This window comes from Lolium rigidum, chromosome 4 (assembly GCF_022539505.1).
Source record: "Lolium rigidum isolate FL_2022 chromosome 4, APGP_CSIRO_Lrig_0.1, whole genome shotgun sequence".
NCBI classification, from domain to species: domain Eukaryota; kingdom Viridiplantae; phylum Streptophyta; class Magnoliopsida; order Poales; family Poaceae; genus Lolium; species Lolium rigidum.
The window spans coordinates 130,948,171-130,968,085 of NC_061511.1; the positions used below are offsets into that span (position 1 = coordinate 130,948,171).

General features: G+C 46.0%; 2 protein-coding genes across 3 annotated transcripts; one reads left to right on the top strand and one right to left on the bottom strand.

Moving 5' to 3' along the window:
• The first annotated feature begins 5,740 nt into the window (after nucleotides 1-5,740).
• Nucleotides 5,741-14,188, top strand: LOC124649942 (cytochrome P450 86B1-like). Of its 2 annotated transcripts, XM_047189510.1 has the most exons (4): nucleotides 5,741-5,762; nucleotides 7,727-7,775; nucleotides 11,151-12,330; nucleotides 13,521-14,188. In XM_047189510.1, exons 1-4 carry the CDS (start codon nucleotides 5,741-5,743, stop codon nucleotides 13,899-13,901), a joined length of 1,632 nt encoding a protein of 543 aa, XP_047045466.1. In that variant the 3' UTR covers nucleotides 13,902-14,188. The 2 variants fall into 2 exon arrangements, with proteins under 2 accessions (XP_047045466.1, XP_047045465.1); XM_047189509.1 differs by lacking the exons at nucleotides 5,741-5,762; nucleotides 7,727-7,775 and having other exon boundaries at nucleotides 10,996-12,330.
• Nucleotides 14,189-14,348: 160 nt separating this feature from the next.
• LOC124705644 (uncharacterized protein YpgQ-like) lies at nucleotides 14,349-17,956 on the bottom strand. Its single transcript, XM_047237352.1, has 7 exons — nucleotides 17,768-17,956; nucleotides 17,645-17,675; nucleotides 17,499-17,517; nucleotides 17,216-17,316; nucleotides 16,993-17,091; nucleotides 15,348-15,523; nucleotides 14,349-14,784 (listed from the first exon to the last, which is right to left on the bottom strand). Exons 1-7 carry the CDS (start codon nucleotides 17,939-17,941, stop codon nucleotides 14,698-14,700), a joined length of 687 nt encoding a protein of 228 aa, XP_047093308.1. The 5' UTR covers nucleotides 17,942-17,956; the 3' UTR covers nucleotides 14,349-14,697.
• Nucleotides 17,957-19,915: the final 1,959 nt, after the last annotated feature.

Here is a 19,915-nt window from a genome sequence, read left to right on the forward strand (position 1 = left end):
CCCCTATGTAGCACACCAGGACTTCAAGATGTACAAAACCCGCAGGGATTTGGACAACGCCCTCGCCTCTCGTCAAGCACATTACCCGTGAAGACGAAGAATTCCACCCTGAAGAGTAGTATCACCCCAGCACTTGAGTAGGTGTGAGTTGTATCAGGATCCCCTTGTATCGTAAAGCGAATGAATGGTTCTTCAAACCAACGGTGTGTTAGTTTTGTAATATGTGATGTTTGGTATGAATGAAAAAGTGTTGTTGGTTTTTACCCCCGCAACACTACTCAAGTTTTCAATTTATGAACTTTTTAAATTTTAACAAAACAAACCCTAGAAATTTCCCTCTTATCTTATCATCTACCTCAATGTTCAGATGGCCCCACCAACCCGCAACGCCACCCAGGATGCCATGATGCAACTGCTGCAGACCATGATGGCAGACCGCGAAGCCGAGAGAGCTGAACGCCAAGCAAACCTTGCCGCACTGCAACAGATAGCTCAGAACAATCAAGGCCACGGAAACCATGATCACCCTGGGTCAAAACTGAAGAATTTTCAGAACACCAACCCACCGATGTTCAACAAGACTGAAGAGCCCCTAGATGCTGATGACTGGCTCCAGACCATGGAGAACAACCTCGAAGTTGCAGGAGTTGAAGCCGCAGAAAAAGTACTCGTTTGCCACCCACTACTCGTCGTGACCTGCCGCGAGCTCGGTGGACAAGTGCCCGTGCAATGAATGCGGGACAGATGATGACCTGGGAAGACTTCAAGCTGAAGTTTAGCAAATATCATGTGCCCCAAGGACTGATCAAGAAAATGAGAGACGAGTTCCGCGAACTCAAGCAAGGAAGGATGTCCGTGGTGGAATACCGCGACAGGTTTCTCACTCTGTCAAGGTACGCCTCGGACGAGACCGATACCAATGAGAAGAGAAAGGAAAGATTTCTGAACGGACTGCATGACGAGATGCAAACTGTGTTAGTGAACATTCCGTTCGCTGACCTCGAAGCCCTCGTGGACTCAGCCATACAGATGGAAGGAAGCTGCATCAGGCCAATGAAAACCGCAAGCGCAGAATGATGAACCAGAGTGGACCCCACCATACCCAGAAGTACCGCAACAACCCCTCTGGAGGATTCACCCCAAGACACAACAAGCCCCCTGCTCAGAGTTATCGCCCCAACAACAACAACAACAACAACGGAGGACCCCCGAAGCCCGGAGGTAACAACAACAACAGCCACCACAACAACAACAACCACAACAGCAACCGCAACCATGGGAACAACAACAACACCAACACTGGCCCGAGGACTGGAAGCAATGCCATCCCCGTCACCCCGAAGGACAAGTCCACCATTAACTGCTATGAATGTGGAGTTGTGGGTCACTACTCCAATGAGTGCCCCAAGAAGCTTGCCAGATTGCCACCAACACCGCCGCACCTGCTCAACGAACAGCGTCGCTTCGCCGGTAGAAGGAACCAGAACAACAACAACGGCCGTTTCTACCATATGACTGCCAATGAAGCTCAGGAAGCACCCCAGACCATGACAAGTATGTCTTCCTGTTAATCAAAATGCTCAATCTCTCTTAGGAACCTAACTTTTCTTAAAATCTCGGGACGAGATTTGTTTAAGGGGGAAGGGTTTGTAACATCCCAAAAATTTCAAAACAAAACAAATGAATTTCCCTAGTTCCAAATTTTGGAACCAACAAAAACTTTTATTGAATTAAGTTTGAGGCATAGTGATCCTGCTTAATTCTTGTGCTATTGCCATGATTGCTTGTTATTAGTATTTGAAATAATCTTAAACCCTAAACCTCACCCCTCTTTTCACCATCCTAGTTAAAATAAAATAAAAGGAAATTAAATAAGAAAAAGGCATATGTGCCTATGGCTATAATTATAAAACTTTACCCTAAGCTTTTCTACTTTTCTTAGAGGTTTGGAAAACCTTCATACACCTTACCTAAGGCTTATCAAACCAAATCCAAGTGGTTTCCAAAGAAAATAAAAAGAAACTAAAAATGCCATAGAGGCATATGAGAGCAAAATAGCAAATTTGTGAATTTGAGAAGATTGACCCTAGGACTTGTTGTGAATGGTTGGATCACTCCTATATACCATTTCAACACTCAACAACACCAATTGGGTCAAGCCAAGTCAAATTAAAAATCAAATGCCACATATGCATATAGGCATATGTGACACATAGCCATAATACCCAATTCTTGATCTATGCCTCTAAACCTTGACCAAATGATGGGAAACCATCTCTCAACCTATTATAATACTAATTTGACCCTAACCCAAGTCCAAGTAAAGCAAAGTCAACAATTTACAAGAATAATGAAAAGTGACACATCACCTCTTATGTGTTATGGCCATTTTTGCAAATCTTTGATCAAGACCTTTTGAAATGGATTCAATGGTCTTAAAATGTTTCTAAACTAATAAGAACCACTTTAGAGTCAACAAAAGTCAACATAATTGGAGAGAAATCAAATAGGGAGAAAATCCCCAAAATCCACTCACATACACTTAGCCAAATTTGCAAATCTTCACCAAAGGCCACCATAGCTCCATCTTTGGTTTCTAAAATACTTATATAACTCAAACAAACCCAAATGCATCAAAGAAACCAGAATCAATTCAAAATTTATCTCAAAACCTACATACATGTGATAATGGTCAAAATGGAGTTTTATAAAATGTTCCCCACTTTACCCCCTGGTTTTGACTTTTCTTCAAACTAAACTTGGTCAACCAAAGCCATGTCATCCAAGACCAAGTCAAAGTGAACAACTTCTCTGTTGACCATCACTGCTGAAGTTGACCAGGTTGACCAGTAGAGTTTTGACAAGTGGTGATGTTGAAATTATGGGAAGATCATACCAATTTTGAAATCTCACAAATCTTCACCAAAATGAACACCACCACCACCATTCTTTCTCTTTAATTATATAAGTGAGCTCCACCAAAAAGAATTGCAATTTTTCCAATAAAAAGTTCATGCGGCCATTTCATCATACACCTTGCATGCACAATTCTGAAATTGCACTACACCCTATTATCCTCTGGTCCAAAGCCTAAACCCCTTTACTCTTTGATCATTGATGCTCCTGTACCTCCCCTGCATCAAGACCTGTACTGGTTTGGTCGATTAAAGTGAAGCCATGATCAAGAACCCCACCATGCCGGCCATGTTGGACACACCCATGCCAAACCCTACCCTGTACCTCACCTCTTCCTCCTACCTTGTCAAACTAGCCTCTCTCACTTTACTGAGTAAGCTAGACAAGGTTCTGGGACAAGAGGAAGCCTCCACAGCTCGGGCCAGACGTGATCACCGCGCCGCACACGCCCGTGCGTGCACCAGCACCACCCTGGACGCGCCAGAGCACACCATCGCCCGGACTCGCTCGACCTCCTCTCCCTCTCTCCCTTTGCACGCATGCTCACCACCCCTACATCTACCCCCTAGACATGCTCGAATGCCTCGCGCCCGCACCCTAGCCGTCGCCATGATCAACGCTCTGCCGCGCCCGTACCGCGAGCACTCGAACGACGCCAGCCTGCCATCGTCCTCCCCTCGCTGCCCCTTCACGCGCGCTAGCTCTGCCTAGTCATCGCCTACATGATGCGCTCCATAGCTTGTCCCTTCGCTGCTCCAGACGCCGGCGCCATGGACACCCTCTCACAGCGACTCCGCCGGTCACCTCGCCATCTATAAATAGAGGCACCCGGAGCACACTCCCTTCACACCAATCTCCTCCCTCTCACCACCGCCTCTCGCTCGACCACTCAATCGAACCCCACCTCGCCGGAGCCGCCCCAATTTGAAGCTCGGAGCCACCGGAGTCCGCAGATCATCGCCATCGATCCGCGCCTCCCCACGCCTCGCCCACGGTACCAGGAGCTTCCTCGTCCTCGACAACGACGCCCAGCACCCAGCAGAGCCCCGCGGGAACCTCCGTCGCGCCGCCGACCCCCTACCGCCGCCGCTCCAGCACTCCCCTCTCGACGACGGTGACGACGACCCTCAGCCGTCGATCCACGATCTAATCTAACGGACGACATTGCCAGGTACCGTTTCGGTGAGTTAAAGTCGCTGACGTGTAGGCCCCACCCCTGACAGCCCACCAAGCACCGAACCGTTACTGGGCCTGTTCCCTCTTTTCAAACCAAATCGGCCCAGTTACTTTCCCGCCTAGCCCACTTAGCCATTTTCAAATTAGTTCTTTTCTGTTGAATTTCAATTCTGGCCTGTGTTATAAATTGAATAGTTTAAAATCTACTGAACCAAATTTAGCAAATTTTATATATTCGGAAAGCTCATGAAATTATCTAGACAATGCCACTGACCTCATGTCCAAATTCGTAGTTGAATTTAAATGATAAAAATAACAAGGCAGGGCCTTTTCTAACTTCAAATAAATACTATAAATTATCTATAAATGATTTTTAGTTGATTCCAACTCTAATAATTCACATTTGACATAATATAATTGTTTATGCAAAAATATAGACTAGTTGTTTTGCATGATCATGGACTAGATTCAAATAATGGCTATGGAGCCATTTCTAGTCCATTTAACCCATACACATAAACTTATTTAAATAGTATGGGAGATTCTCTCTCATTTAAATTGTGATCCTAAGTAATTCAAATAGAGGTACTGACCTTGGTCTAATAAGCCTCATGCTTGGTTACTTAGAGATTTTAAACCATTTAGATGTTAGTTTTAAATTATATGAGGTGTAGCACCTCATTTAAATTATTACTCCCTCATAATAGATATGAAAGGTTGAACTTGGTCAACTTATATTTCATACCTTATTATTATTTGTGGAGATTAAAGCTTGATAGGATTTAATGAGAGGAAATTATTTTCTCCAAAAACTTAAACAAAGCAAATCAAATAAATACCTATAATGAGAAGAAATTATTTTTCTCTTAAATAAGAACAAACCAAGTAATTCACCATACCATGCTTGAAGTGAGGTTAGGATTAGTTGTGTGAACCCTTTGGTGTGTTTTAATCTAGCATGTAAGTATTGTTTGGTGATTGGGTACCTCGTATTCATTTATAGACGCTAGTACCGGAGACTATCAAGAGGAAGAGGTATTCTACCAAGAGGAAGAGCCAGAAAACTTTGATCACCTCACCAATCAAGGCAAGCTAACACTCTTGCAAGGTTCCCTTGTGCAAAGCTCTACAAGAGCAAGGCACCATTACTTTGATTTTTTTTTTGCTTAAGGCTCCTATCCCAAGTTCTTACTTTACAAGCTTTACTAAATTTTTGTTTATCAAAGTATCTTTTTTGATTCCTGACTCACTTAGTCTAGTTATGGAGTAGTGCAAGAGTATCAAACTTAGCCTAGAGCAATCCAAGATACTTAGCATCCCTCATAAGTAGTTGCTAGTGCTAAACTAAAAATGAATACTAGAGATGGGAACTTGTGAAAACCAATGACTTTGAAAACCTTGGAATAATGAGTCATTCTATTGAAAGTTTTTGAAGGTGAATATGACTAGTGAATGACTTGGTGAATTTTACGAAAACTGATGGTTGGTTTCGGATGCGATACCATTCCAATTTGAAGGTACCCCCACAATACCCAACATGGGTAAGGGCTTAACTAGAAATTTATGTGCTTTAGTATGGGTTCCCTCTGAACAAGCGTCATCGGGGTTAGGCTGAAGGCTGCCTCTACAACAAAAGAACCGATGAGAAATGACGTGGAATGAGGTGAATTGTACGGCCCAAGCCCCGTGCGCTCCCGGTTGATCGCGGTTTTCACCGGGAGGCCAAGCTCATGGGGAGAGGTGCCTATACTAGAGTATGTAAGTGAAAGGTTATGGTTGGTAGTCCGCATACGGAGTATGATAAATCAGGGCCAGCTTAACCCCGACGGATTATTGCAAATATTGTGGCACAAGTGTACGACCTCTCGCGAGTGTAGAACTATTCGAATAGCCGTGTCCTCGGTTACGGACGATTGGAAAGGCCATACTGTTCCGTCATCGGATCATTTTCAAAAATGCGACATATGACTTGTGACTTGATTTTGAAAGGTGAATGGTGACTTTGAATTGAATCACAACGGAGTTGTGGGAATGACACTAATGTTCCCACTTGAGTTAGTCTAGTGATTCAAGCATCTTTACTAAATGTTTATGAAATAAACTTGGCTTTATGCAAATAAACCTAGAGCTTAGTATCCCCTTACTATAATTGATGGTGCTTACACTAGTATTAGTTTGCGAGTACTTTAAAAGTACTCATGGCTTTGTCCCCGGCTATTCAAATGGCCAGTACTATGAAGGTGAACAACAGTACGAGGAAGATGGACAGCAGGACGTCTACGACAACTAGGACCGCTCCTGACGTCAAGCGTTGGCCTGTGGATTAGATAGCCACTACTACTTCGCTTCCGCTATTTGTGATGTTCGTTGATCGATAGATCAACTACTATTGTAACATTGGATCACGTGATCTACCTTTGTAAGACGATTATGTGTTGTAATAAATGATGACTCTATGATATTCAACTATTATGTCTCGCAACAACAATCTTCCTGGGATTGCGATGTACGTCATAATAGGCATCTGGACTTAAAAATCCGGGTGTTGACATCTTCGCTCTGCTCCTTCAGCCTTGCTCTTTGCGTTCTCTGATGCGGACTGGGCTGATAGTCCTGATGATCGGCGATCTACGGGGATATGCAATATTATTTGGTCCTAATTTGATCGCATGGAGTGCTCGCAAGCAAGTTACAGTGTCTCGAAGCAGTACTGAAGCTGAGTATAAAGCTGTGGCTAATGCCACTGCTGAAATTATCTGGGTGCAGTCTTTGTTACGAGAGTTGAGCATTCCGCAAGCTCGACCTCCTGTTCTTTGGTGTGACAACATTGGGGCAACGTATCTGTCGTCTAATCCTGTGTTCCATGCCCGGATAAAGCACATCGAAGTTGACTATCATTTTGTGAGGGACGTGTTGCATAGAAGCTTCTTCCAAGGATTAACTTGCTGACATCTTCACAAAGTCACTGTCCTTGCCTTTGTTTCAAGGCTGTAGGCGCAATCTTAACTTGTTAGATGTTAGATGATGGAGTTAAGATTGAGGGAGAGTGTTAGACCGTATTTGTATTTATACGTATAGCTTCTCTGTATTGTATCTATAATATTGTACATATTGTACACTATAAATATAAACCCTACGCCAACCCTATTGGGTGCTGAGCGTTCCCAAACATTATTTTACAGGTAGGCATGTTCGGTGCGATGTGGACATAGGGAGGGGGTCTAAAATTTGGGGGCCTTATTCAATCGTCTAGTTGGTGCAATCTCTCTTAGAACAACTATAATAAAGTTGCATTAGCTGGCTATAAGAACTTAAATATCATACTTTTGCTGAGTTGGAAGAGAAATTAGGGTAGAGAGAATATAAGCGGGCTCTTAGCTAAGAGCCAGCTGCAGCACATGATTTTACTACCAAATAACGCTGCAAACTATTGACATTGTAATGTCACATTTTAGTTTGAAATTATGAAATTTATATGTACCTTAAAACTAATTCTCATGTGTGCCTAGTAATTTATGTATGTAGTAATTTAACTCAACTTGATTTCTAGGCTATGTCTACGCCTTAGTCGACTGTGAATACGGAGTATATCATTTCTCCAAGTACAAGATTAGTTCACACGGATCTGTAATAGTTTCTTCATCAACTTGTAATAATTTACCTATGTTGGGCAGAAGATTGTAGTCTTATCTTAGTCGAGCGAGAATATTCCTTCCTCAATTGTAATGAGAAATTCTCAAAAGACTGATAATTTGTGAAAAGTACTATTTTTTAAAAATAAATCTGCATCCATGCAAATTCAGCAGTTAGAGGCACACGGTCCAAAAGAAGCTGTGGGCGGATTGTGGGTGCATTGTAGGTACACCAAAGGCCACCTAATCAATTAGAATTCCGTTAAGGGCAAGCTTGAACAGTTAGAGCCTTAGGTGAGATTTGCTAGTGCTCGGTCAACACAAGCTTAATCTAGTACACGATCACATCTGCCTAGCTACGTGATTCGAGATGGCCGCCGAGGGTCAGAAAGCCAGCAAAACCGGCAAAACAAATCAGGAACTTGCGACAGCGACGAAGCACCTACGCAGAAATAAAATACAGAGAAAGGGAACTAAGGATGTCTTGGGTCAAAGTTTAACCGGATCATGGTGCACGGAATCGCGTGTGCTGTGAACACATAGATAGATACGCCATCAGCCGAGTGAAGTGGTGTCAAGCTTTTTTTTTTTTTTTGGCGTGAGTGGTGTCAAGCTTTGTTAACTGCATATAGGACGAGCGATGGAGCGAGAATCTTCTGAACTGTCACGGAACGACTTGAAAACTCTGAAACCTGCGATTGGTCGGGCGCGGGGACTACCTAGCCACAAAGCCCAAAGGAGCGTTCCTTTTAACGATGTAGCTCAGCGACCGCCCAGCTGCGCGCGCATTTCCTGTGAATCGAATCTGAAAACAACAGAGACAGAGGCTGGTCGATCGCCGCGCGACAGGACCAGGTAGCTGCGTTTGCTCACCGTCCAGCCCAGGGAGGAGGAGAGGAGAGGAGCGCTCTTGCTCTCACCCACCGGCCCGAGTCCAACTCTCCTATTTGCCCGACCTCTCCCTCTATCTACCCACTCTAAGTAATAAACGTCTTTTATCGAAGAAAAATCTATCTACTCGTTCCTTCCGTTGCACGCACATGTAGAGCTATGAACTCGATATAAGTGGTGTTCCGTGTTGTAAGACGTTTTGGGTAAGCTAAATATAGCCTACTAGAGACATCTTATAATACACCCTTTGATTCATATTACTTGTCACGAATATGCTAGAACTAAAATATGTTTAGATTTTTTTTTCGAAATGGGGAAAAATCGTCCCAGCTTCTGCATCCAAAGGATGCACACGGATTTTTTTTATTAGATTATTCACGAACCTTACAAGAAACAATACAAAAGATCAAACTCGAAGCAACCTTCCTATACCTACAGTGGGATGAAGAGGGTGACAATACACCAACTCATCCAAAACTAAATGCCTTTCCAAACCGCCCAATAGCAGGTGAGAAACACATCCAGTCAAGCAGACTCTCAGCGCACGCCAACACACACGCCACAGGAGTTGCTCCCGCTGTCTTCCTCGACTCCATCTTCAAGAGAGATCATCGCATTAACCTTGCAAGACCTGCCGTCGATGCCACCATGACGCCAGACGGCTCCACCCTCCTGCACGTATACATCATCCCGCATCTGTCGTCGATATCCTGCAGCACCATGCCACGGAGGCTCAACGCCAACAAAGTGGTAGATGAACACCACTCCACCGAAATCCGCCAACATCCAGCAGCTGCTCCAAAAATGATGCCCCAAGAGGTAGAACGACGCAGGGAGCGCCGCCATCGTCCGATCCGGGAGACCCGGACCTAGGGTTTCCCCCGGAGCAGCACGAGTGAGAAACCGCAGACTGCGTTGACGATGCCTTCAAGAAGGTAGCGGCGCGACACGTCGCCATCGTCCGCCAACCGAGGTCGGAACACGGTTTTCACCGGCAGCCGCGCTTCCCCAACTCGCCGAGTGTAGTGCCAAGACCGACGCCGCCATCATCCGCGAAGACCGAGATCGAGGCTCAGTTTTCACCGGCCGCCGTGACACCCCGGACTAGATCACCATCGCCGGAGACCTGTGTGAGATCCCAAGATCCCCCACACAGGACTACCAGCCTGGCCGACCACCTCCGACGAAGAAAAAGGCCGCCTCCACCGTCGAACCCGAGGCTGCTGCCCCGGGCGTCCTCGAACCGCGGGAGAAACCCATGGTCACCGCCCCGCACCGGCAAGAAGCGGAGGAGATGGCGCAAACCGTCCCATCCAGCCACCACCGGTGTGCCACCGACGTGAGGCAAGGGAGGCTGCAGCACGCCGCCGCCCCTCCTACCTCCGACCGCCGCCGCCCCGCCATCACACGGGATGGAGAAGATCTACCGCCGCCGCCGTCGAGGTGGGCACCCAGCCGCCGTCCCATCCGTGCGCGGGGGAAGCCCGCCGCCGCCGCCACGCCCCGCGGCCTTAGTGGCAACTAATATGAATCGGAGGGAGTATGAAATACATGAGTAAAATTTAGCCCTAGCTCGATTGTACTAAATTTGCGCATGTGAGCACATCCAGCAGAGTGGAGTTAGTCGCTGAATCTTCTGCCCTTCATTTTCAACATGGTCAAGATCTAGGGCTAACAGCAAAAGAGCTCAGTGTGGACAGTTTTCAACATGGATCTAATTTTTTAGATTAATCATAACAATTTTGGAGGTATTTTTTTAAAAAAAATAAGATGTGAGAGAATCTTGGTGATGCCATGATATTGTCAAGTAAAAATATACTAACATTTATAGTTCCTCCATTCCAAAATACTTTGAGTAATAGGTTTTGTTATGACATTTTTTAACTTGCAACACCACCATTAGTGTGTAGATTTTGTGATATAAATCATAACCACAACAACAATAAGTGTTTTGAAATATTAACGTAATGACCTCAATTTTACTTCATATAAATCATATATGATTAGTAATTTTTTCCTAAAAAATCATATATGAAGGTGTTCTTGAACAGGGAGGTGCAATACCTTCAAATATTCAATGATAATTTCTTACAAACAGATAAAATGTCATCAAAATACCATGCCGATGACAATGCAATTTTGTGGCACAAGAAGCAGCAAGCAGGGCATGCCCCCTGGAAATTTAGCCGACGAGCGTCGCCAAAAACAAGCCACCAAAGTTCGTTGTCGAAAGTCTTTTAGCTCACCAAATCAAACGGCCATACGTTTGCATGAAGCAACCACTGCACGCCACGATGGAGGACAAGGACACCTATATTAACAGCTGAAGAACCCCTCCAAAATCACACACACCTCGCTCCTCACAGGACACAAAACACACACACACACATACAAACACACGCCAGGACGCCACAAAACCACCTTCGTTTGCCGACCCAAACGTACGCACGCCATGGGCACCATGGACGCGCCAGTCTCGAGCGGCATGCATAACGCCACCACTGCTGCGTTTCTCGGCTCCAGCGGCCTCGCCAGCCAGCTCCCGGAGCTGCATACGGTGGAGGTGCTCGTGGCAGTGTCCATCTTCGTGGTGATCCACTCGCTGCGGCAGCGGCGCTCGCTGGGCCTCCCGTCGTGGCCGGTGGTCGGCATGCTCCCGTCCCTCCTCCTCGGCGTCCGGGGCGACATGTACGAGTGGATCACGGGCGTCCTCAAGTCCCGCGGCGGCACGTTCACGTTCCGCGGGCCGTTGTTCACCAACCTGCACTGCGTGGTCACCGCCGACCCGCGCAACCTGGAGCACCTCCTCAAGACCAAGTTCGGCAACTTCCCCAAGGGCCCCTACTTCCGCGACACCGTGCGCGACCTGCTCGGCGACGGCATCTTCGGCGCCGACGACGAGGTGTGGCGGGCGCAGCGCAAGGCGGCCAGCCTCGAGTTCCACTCCGCCGAGTTCCGCGCGCTCACGGCGAGCTCGCTGGTGGAGCTCGTGCACCGGCGGCTACTCCCCGTGCTAGCCGAGACTGAGGCGGCCGGCGCCGCCGTGGACCTACAGGACGTGCTCCTCCGCCTCACCTTCGACAACGTGTGCATGATCGCCTTCGGCGTCGACCCCGGGTGCTTGCAGAAGGGCCTCCCGGAGATCCCGTTCGCGCGCGCGTTCGAGGACGCCACGGAGGCCACCATCGTGCGCTTCGTCACGCCCACCGCGGTGTGGCGCGGGATGCGCGCGCTCGGCGTCGGGCACGAGCGCGTGCTCCGGCGCTCGCTGGCCGGCGTCGACGAGTTCGCGTACGACGTGATCAGGAAGCGCAGGGAGGAGCTCGCCGCCGCCGCGGCTGGCCGCGAGGATGCCGCCGCCGGGCTCAGGCGTGCAGACCTGCTGACCATCTTCACCAAGATGCGCGACGCCGACGGCGAAGCCGTCTACTCGGACAGGTTCCTCCGCGACATCTGCGTCAACTTCATCCTGGCCGGCCGCGACACGTCGTCGGTGGCGCTCGCGTGGTTCTTCTGGCTGCTCAGCAAGAACCCCGGCGTGGAGGCCAAGATCCTGGAGGAGGTCGAGGGCATCGTCGCCGCGCGGGCAAGCTGCGGGGAGGTGGAGGAGGAGCTGGTGTTCCAGCCGGAGGAGGTGAAGCGGATGGAGTACCTCCACGCCGCGCTCTCCGAGGCGCTCCGGCTCTACCCCTCCGTCCCCGTCGACCACAAGGAGGTACGTACGTCGTATTTTCTACGTATATGCATGCACACAGGCACGGCCATACATAGTACGAATAGAAAAGTGTGGATTTCTCTAGTGGAGTCATCGAGATTCGAGCATGTATGTTTCGTGCTGCGATCTTGCATTTCGCGTTGGTGTGTTTGGTAGAACAAACTTGACCTCATGATGCCATATTCCCTCGTGTGTGAGTGACCGACCTTTCCTCATCTGATTTACCATCTGCATGAGGAAATCAAATCAATGATCGTACTAGAAATAGAAGAAGTTAGCTAGTAGCTATAGGTGAACGATTTGTACAATTTTGTACCGGCCTGTAGTCAAGTATGAACATTCATAAGTCACTTGACTATTTTAGATACTGATGTTGACTGTTACTAGAGCTGACAACCGCATACAAGTTCCTAATAAATCTTTTTTTTCTGTTACTACTCTGATCCAAATTTGAACGTAGACAGATTTAGACAACATTTAATCTATATCTGTAGCGATTAATTTAGATTGGAGGGAGTAATTTGAATTTCGACCCTCTGCAACAACAAAGCATGATTGAATGCCAGCTCCGCGCCTGCACCCCCAATAGGGATGCATTGGACATTTTGAACTTGCGTCATGAAGCTGACATGTAAAATGAATTTAAGCAAGATTTTCCGGTTACAAGTTGCTTCTCTACCAGTAATTATTTTTGTTTCGGGTGTCTTGTGGAGACTTGAAAACTCTGCTCCAAGTTGGTAGAGACACGCGTCTCACAGATTCAGTAGCTTGTTGCACCTGTGCTTAGTTTACCGCTAAATTATAGGTTAGCAGAGTTGATTGTCAACAAGGGTGCTCTTTACCTTGGCTATAGGAAACCTAAAAGTACAAGTTAAAGGTAAATCAGATTAGATCAGAACATCCTTAGTCAGATCACCTAACCCTATCTACCTGGACAAGGTAAAATCCCAAAGCATATTATAACATAACTGAGCTAGTGACAACATATTGGTTAACAAGTTAGCATGTCACTTGAGATATCTTTATTTTGCAGGATGACCTAGATATCTTTATGTAGGGTGCATGCAATTCAATAAACATAATTCACTTCACTTTTTCTCCATTTGCTTACGCTTTTGGGTGACCTAGATCGATATCTTTATGTAGGGTGCATGCAATTCAATAAACATATCTTTCTCATGATCCATCAGGTTGTGGAGGACGAGGTGTTCCCTGACGGCACGGTGCTGAAGAAGGGCACCAAGGTGATCTACGCCATGTACTCCATGGGGAGGATGGAGAGCATCTGGGGGGAGGACTGCAGGGAGTACAGGCCCGAGCGGTGGCTCAGGGACGGCCGCTTCCTCGGCGAGTCCGCCTACAAGTTCACCGCCTTCAACGGTGGCCCGCGCCTGTGCCTCGGCAAGGACTTCGCCTACTACCAGATGAAGTTCGTCGCTGCCTCCCTCCTCCGCCGCTACCGTGTCAACGTCGTCGAGGGCCACCCGGTGACGCCCAAGATGGCGCTCACGCTCTTCATGAAGCATGGCCTCAAGGTGACTCTGGACAAGAGGGACAAGGCCAAACTCTGAACCACAACATCCGACCGATGATGCTCGGAAATGGTGGTGTGTGCTATGATACTTTGATGAGAGAAAAGCTGGGGCTGTGTGGAAAGCTTTCCTCTCTTCTTTTGCTTCTTGCATTACAACTTTTATATTGGTATTATGTCTTTCATTTATTTCGTTTGGCAGTGATAGCATATATATAGTTTAACCAGGAATGGGTGGCATAGAACCTCTGTATATGTGTATATGTAATGGTGAAGCACCGTGGCTTCAACTTCAGGTGGTGTTCTTCAATGATATTATTTTGAATATAACAGCTGCAAGATGTGATGAAATCGTGCTCTCAATCAGATACAACTGCTTATATTACGAAGAACGGTGTTATCTGTTCAATACATGGCATAGCATCAACACAGGCAAGATCCTTTAAGGGTGTCAGTAAGAACAAAAACATTGGCAACATCCAGGGACTTGATGCAAAAATATTTTGCAGAGAGTCTTATCATCAATTCAATATTCAGAGTCCCATGACATCTCTTATAGATTTATTTATGCTCAGTGTTTTGGGCAAACCTTAATTGGGACTTACAGTGACGCAAAACCAGATGGTTATGTGGGCTTTTCCTTAATATAGGTCAGAGCCAGAATTTCAACCCTGTTATTTAGAAGTGTCTTATCACTATCTAGTGATTCAGTAACACTTCTCGATTTGTCCCTTGCTTGCATGCCTTCAGCATGAAGTGCGACATAGATGTGAGTTGTTGAAAATTGGTTGGCCAACTTCAACCCTTGCCCCAAGCCCACGGTCTGATTGGTCACTTCAAGCCCTGCCACTCCACTCTTCATAGAATTCAGACACAAAATTTTCCATGAACTTGTGCCTTTTCTCCGCTCTCCTTTTCCCAGCCTATGCCCAGAATATACGTGTCAATATGTGAACACGTAATGGAAAGCTACAGCCTAGAAGTCGTGTCTGTACTGAGAGCCATACAGGATACTATAATAAGTCATTATAATTAGTACAGCATCCAAGTCAAATCTATATGTCAATTAGGACATCAAAATAATCTCAAACATGACATCAGGACCATTGACTTCTTTGAAAAATATGATAGTTTAAATAAAAATAAATTATATAAGTATATTTCATGATGAATCAAGTAATAACAATTTTTTAATGATGTAGTCTGTGTTGGTCATCCTTTTAAATTGATAGTCAGAACTAAAATGGTTTTACATGTAATTTGACATAGAGGGAGACACTAACAGATACAATAGAAGTATTAGCAAGCTGGATCGCATTTGCATATACTCAGCATGTATGTAATTAAACAAAACTAGACGTTAACATTACTCTACTACTCTTACTAGGTTCAGTAAGTTCAAAGATGCAATGCTTTCTTCCTGGGTTTATACAAGACAAATGCAGAACAGTAAAAAAAGACTTCTAAACCACAGCTCAGCCTTTACCTCTGTCTTCATCATGTCCTTCAACTTAAAGAGCTTCTCATGGAAATGATTGATTGACGTTTGTTTCTCCTCCTTGGACATGTACTTTTCCTTTGACAGATTATCACGTGGAAGTACTTTAGGATCATGCAATGCACTGTTCTTGCTCCCTCCATATGTAAAACATCTTGCAACACCTACAATGTTAATTGGGAAGATTAGAGGAAAACCACTCAATCAAACTAAATATGAGCAAACTGGTAGCAATAAAAAGGCACATTCTTGGTTTTATTTGACCACAATTCATATATGAAAATTGAGAATATGTAACCATTTCAACCTAGTAGGATCCACAACATTCTTATAACAATAGTTGCATTAGGTACAACCTCGTAAAAAATGATGCAGAATGTGTATTCTGATTCTTCCATGTACTTGCTTATCTTCAGATTATAGCGGATCTAATCATGAAGATAACTCATCCAATGTGTTACATCTATCATGTCGTAATGCTTTTGTTCTATGAATAGTGTGCCATGGAGCTAGACATACTATTCCCTTACAGTGTTTCCAGATATACGAACCATGGTATCAGGGTTTGCAATTAATTCTAGTCTATATGGCAAAACCAAATGATGGAGATTGCATTAACCTGAAGATTGCATCTTCTGTTCAGAAAATGAAACTGTGCATCACCTTTTCTTTGACTGCATTGTAGCTAAACAAATCTCAAGAGAGATTTCCCTGTTATTTGAAGTTGATATTGTGCATGTGTTTGAATCTGTTGCCAGATTTTGGGTAGCTAACAATAGACATCATGTATTATATTCAGTGAGTTCTTGTGCTTTATGGTGTCTTTGGAAAACCAGAAAAGGCATGATCTTTAATGGTGATCCTTGGATTGATGTCAAGCAGGTCTGGAAACTAATTCTGAATTCTATGAAAAACTGGGAGATGATCTTCAAGGAACCCAGGCTGGAGAGAGCTGGCTTGTTCTGTCAATATGTAAGCAACCTGATGCAACAACCTATGCTGCTGGATAATGGCTAACCAGCAAGGATCAATCTGGAGAACACTTCTCAAGCCTCCTGCTGAGGCAATTCCCTGATGCTCCGCTGCTCCAAGCTCCTAGAAGGGAGGAACCAACTTCAGCAGAACCAATAAGGATTGCTGGAGCAGGGACCTGGTTGACTCCTACATCGACCCAGGAGATGGTCTTCGAGGCATCTGAGGATGCCGATGTAGCCGGTGTTTGATGCAATGATGGCTTCTCTAAAAATTTAGTAATTTCCTTTAATTTCTTGCTTTAAAGTTCAAGTCTGCGCTTTTGCCAATTTTGCTGGATACTGGAGCTGCTGCTCTGCTAGTAGGTAGTTAGATAAACACTGGAGGTTTTTTTGTTGATCACTAACCAGGTTGATTTGGTTGGTGCATTTATATTAAATGGAACCGGGGGTGAGCCCCTGTTGCTCTAGAAAAAGAAATCACGAGCAATGAACTTGCAGAGTTAAGACAGCATAATAACCGAAATAAAAACAAACACAAGACTGGAGCTGCCGAATGAACATGTATAACCAGAGCTCTGCATAGTTGTATGGTTTTAGAACTATTAAAGAAATTCTAGTATACAGAACTGATACAGACATTATGGTTGAGCAGTGCTTACCAATCGCACCAATTGCATCCAGACGATCTGCATCTTGCACAATTGCAAACTCAAGAGTGGGCTCAGCATTAAGCTTCTTTGAAACCTCATTTTTGAATCCTGTAGTTAAAATCGTGGGTGCAAGAGTTTATTCCAAGAATGTTTCTGCACACTAAGCACTACAACTGATGGGTATTCAGATCATGTAACAGATAACACCGACACACTAAGACGGACAACTCACCCATCCCTGTAATGATGGCCACAATTTCCTCCCTCTGTCCCTCCTCCAATCCCACCTCTTCAAGAAACCGCTCGACGATGCTCATATCCTCCGCATTATCCCTATCCATTCCTCCAATCAGATTCACTTAGCAAGCACGTAATGCTCCTCAACAACAGTACATGATGGTTGAGAGACCTCTATACCGTCAGCGGTTTAGGTAACTGTAATAACTCAACTTCCTCTCACTCTTCGAGATGGAAAGGACGAATTTAATAATATAGCAAATGAGAGGTTCCCTTACTTGGTGTACTTGTAATCTCCTGCACGAAACAGAGGTAGCAAATAAATGGGCGTTCCCCATCAGTTGTTCGCATCAAGAGCTAATCAGCTCGAGCGAATCGTAAACGGGACATAAAACCAAGCAGTAATTGGGAAATGGTGACTTACCGACGTCGTGCAGGAGGGCCGCCAGTTCCACCTGGAGCAGTCAAAATTCCAGCGCCGTAAGCAAAACGAAATTGCCAAAATCAAGTGGAAGAACGGGCCGGGGAAAGAAGAAGAAATGGTTACGATGAGGAGGCGGTCGGGGGAGGAGAGGCCCTGCTCGGCGGCGAGGGAGAGCGCGAGGTCCCGAACGCGGAGCGCGTGAGCGGCGTCGTGGGAGGCGTCGCGCCCGCTCATCTCCCTCTCCACTACCTCCTCGGCGCGCCGCACCGCCGCTGGATTCGCCGCCGCCGCCGCCATTTTGATGTGCGCGGTGTGCAGGAAGCTGCAGGAGGCGGCTACGAGTCTGGCTGTGCTACTGCTACCGGGACACTGACAGAGGAAAAGGGGCCGTGCTTGCAGCATGTCGTTTGTCAATTAGACATCGCGCCTCCCATAGCCCTCCATAGGAGCACATCTCGGGCTAGGTTTATGGGTTTGTTCTTTTTTTCAAAAAGCTACTCCTACCAACTCTGAGGCAAAGCTTTACAAATTGCACTAATTTTTGTCTAATAAAGGTATTTTAATAGCAGCCCTGACCGGTGGAGTCTAGCTGTAAATGCTGAGCTGGCAACACACATAGAGGAGGAGCTGATGTGGACATGAGGCCCACTTGTACGCTCCCATCTTCTTTCCCCTTTATGTTCTTCCCCCTCCCGCTTCTCTCTCCCCGGCCAGACCCGACTAGGTTTTGTTGGGGTTAGCGGCTGAGCCGGTGAAGTGAGAGGATCGTCTAGGTGTGCCCGCACTAGAGCTCGGAGGAGGATGGACGGGGGCTCGGGAGAGAGGTGGAAGGACACGAAGAGGATTGGCAGGGGGTCAAAGGAGGATGAGCATGGTCTCTGCACCGGAGCCCCAAGGCTGCGAGAGAAGGGGTGGACGTGCTAGTGGAGGCGGAGAGGAACAAGAAGAGGCGGGGTGCGGTCGTAACGGAGCCCCCAACGCCGCCAAACGGGGACAACCAAGGCTTGCTCCAGAAGCTTATCATCGGGGCGGGAGCGGTGACACAGTGTGGAAGAAGGGAAGGTCGTCGAGGCTAGGCCTCACGCGGCGCTTAGAGCGGAGCAGGGAGGCGGCAAGGCACATACACCAGTCCCGGTGACATTAATAGAAGGAACCTATTGGAACAACTGAACACAAACGGTGATCACAACCACATATGATACAACATGTGTGCACCATATTTCAACATCCCAGCTCATTATCCTCCCGCCAACTCACCTCTCATGTGCTCGAGGTCTCTCCTACCCCCACCAAATCGCCGCTAGAGGATGAAGAAGGAGTTGTTCATGAAGATAATGCATTTTGTGAGGGCGTATGATATCGAATTCGCGATGAAGAAAGACACCATCAGAATGCCCCATTTCTCATCAATTTAGAAATGCACTTTCGCTATGAGGATGCTTGCCTATGAAGCTCCTACCTATTATGGATGAGTCTCCTTCCGCCTATTATGTTTATTTTTTTGCCCATCAACTACTGTTAACTCTTTATTGACATTGCTAAGGAGAGTGGTGATTGTATTTGGTTCTTTCAGCAGCTTGCACACTTTTCTAATGCTATTGGCATATATTGTAAAAAAATGAGAATGCTTCGAATAACACAGGCCGAGGAACTGATTGTTGCATTGGAATTGGAAGAAGTAGAAACGGGGAGTGGGCTCAATCAGGAAATAGGTTTGGCAAGGCCATGTGAGACACGTTGGGGCACTCGCTTCAGAATCGTGAGCCGTGTACTCTCTATGTATGTTGCAATACGACGAGTCCTCATCAAGATTGGAAAAGAGTACTATGGTGTGGAGGCCGTAGTGGCTCTAAGCGTGGTTACATCATTTTGATCATTTGAGTTTGTTTTCATAGCACACTTGATGCAATAAATATTTGGATACACATATGATTTGAGCATAGAATTGCAAATGAAAGACCAAGATATTGTTCATTCTATTGAGCTAGTTGATTTCACAAAGTATCACTTGTAATGCTTGAGGGCTGGGACGATTTTCTTATAAAGGTCACGTCTTTTTATACAAGGCATGAGATCAAAGTTGCTTATATGAAGGATCCTTACTTTCCCGTTGGGCGGCCAAAAGGGGGTTTCTAGCTATAAGGGTTCCATGAATTTTTCCATCTCTTCCATGTTGACATGTATGTGAGTGTCATTGACAGGCAAATTTCTGAGTTAAATGGCAGGTTTGATGAGGTAAACACAGATTTACTTTCTTCCATGGCAGCATTA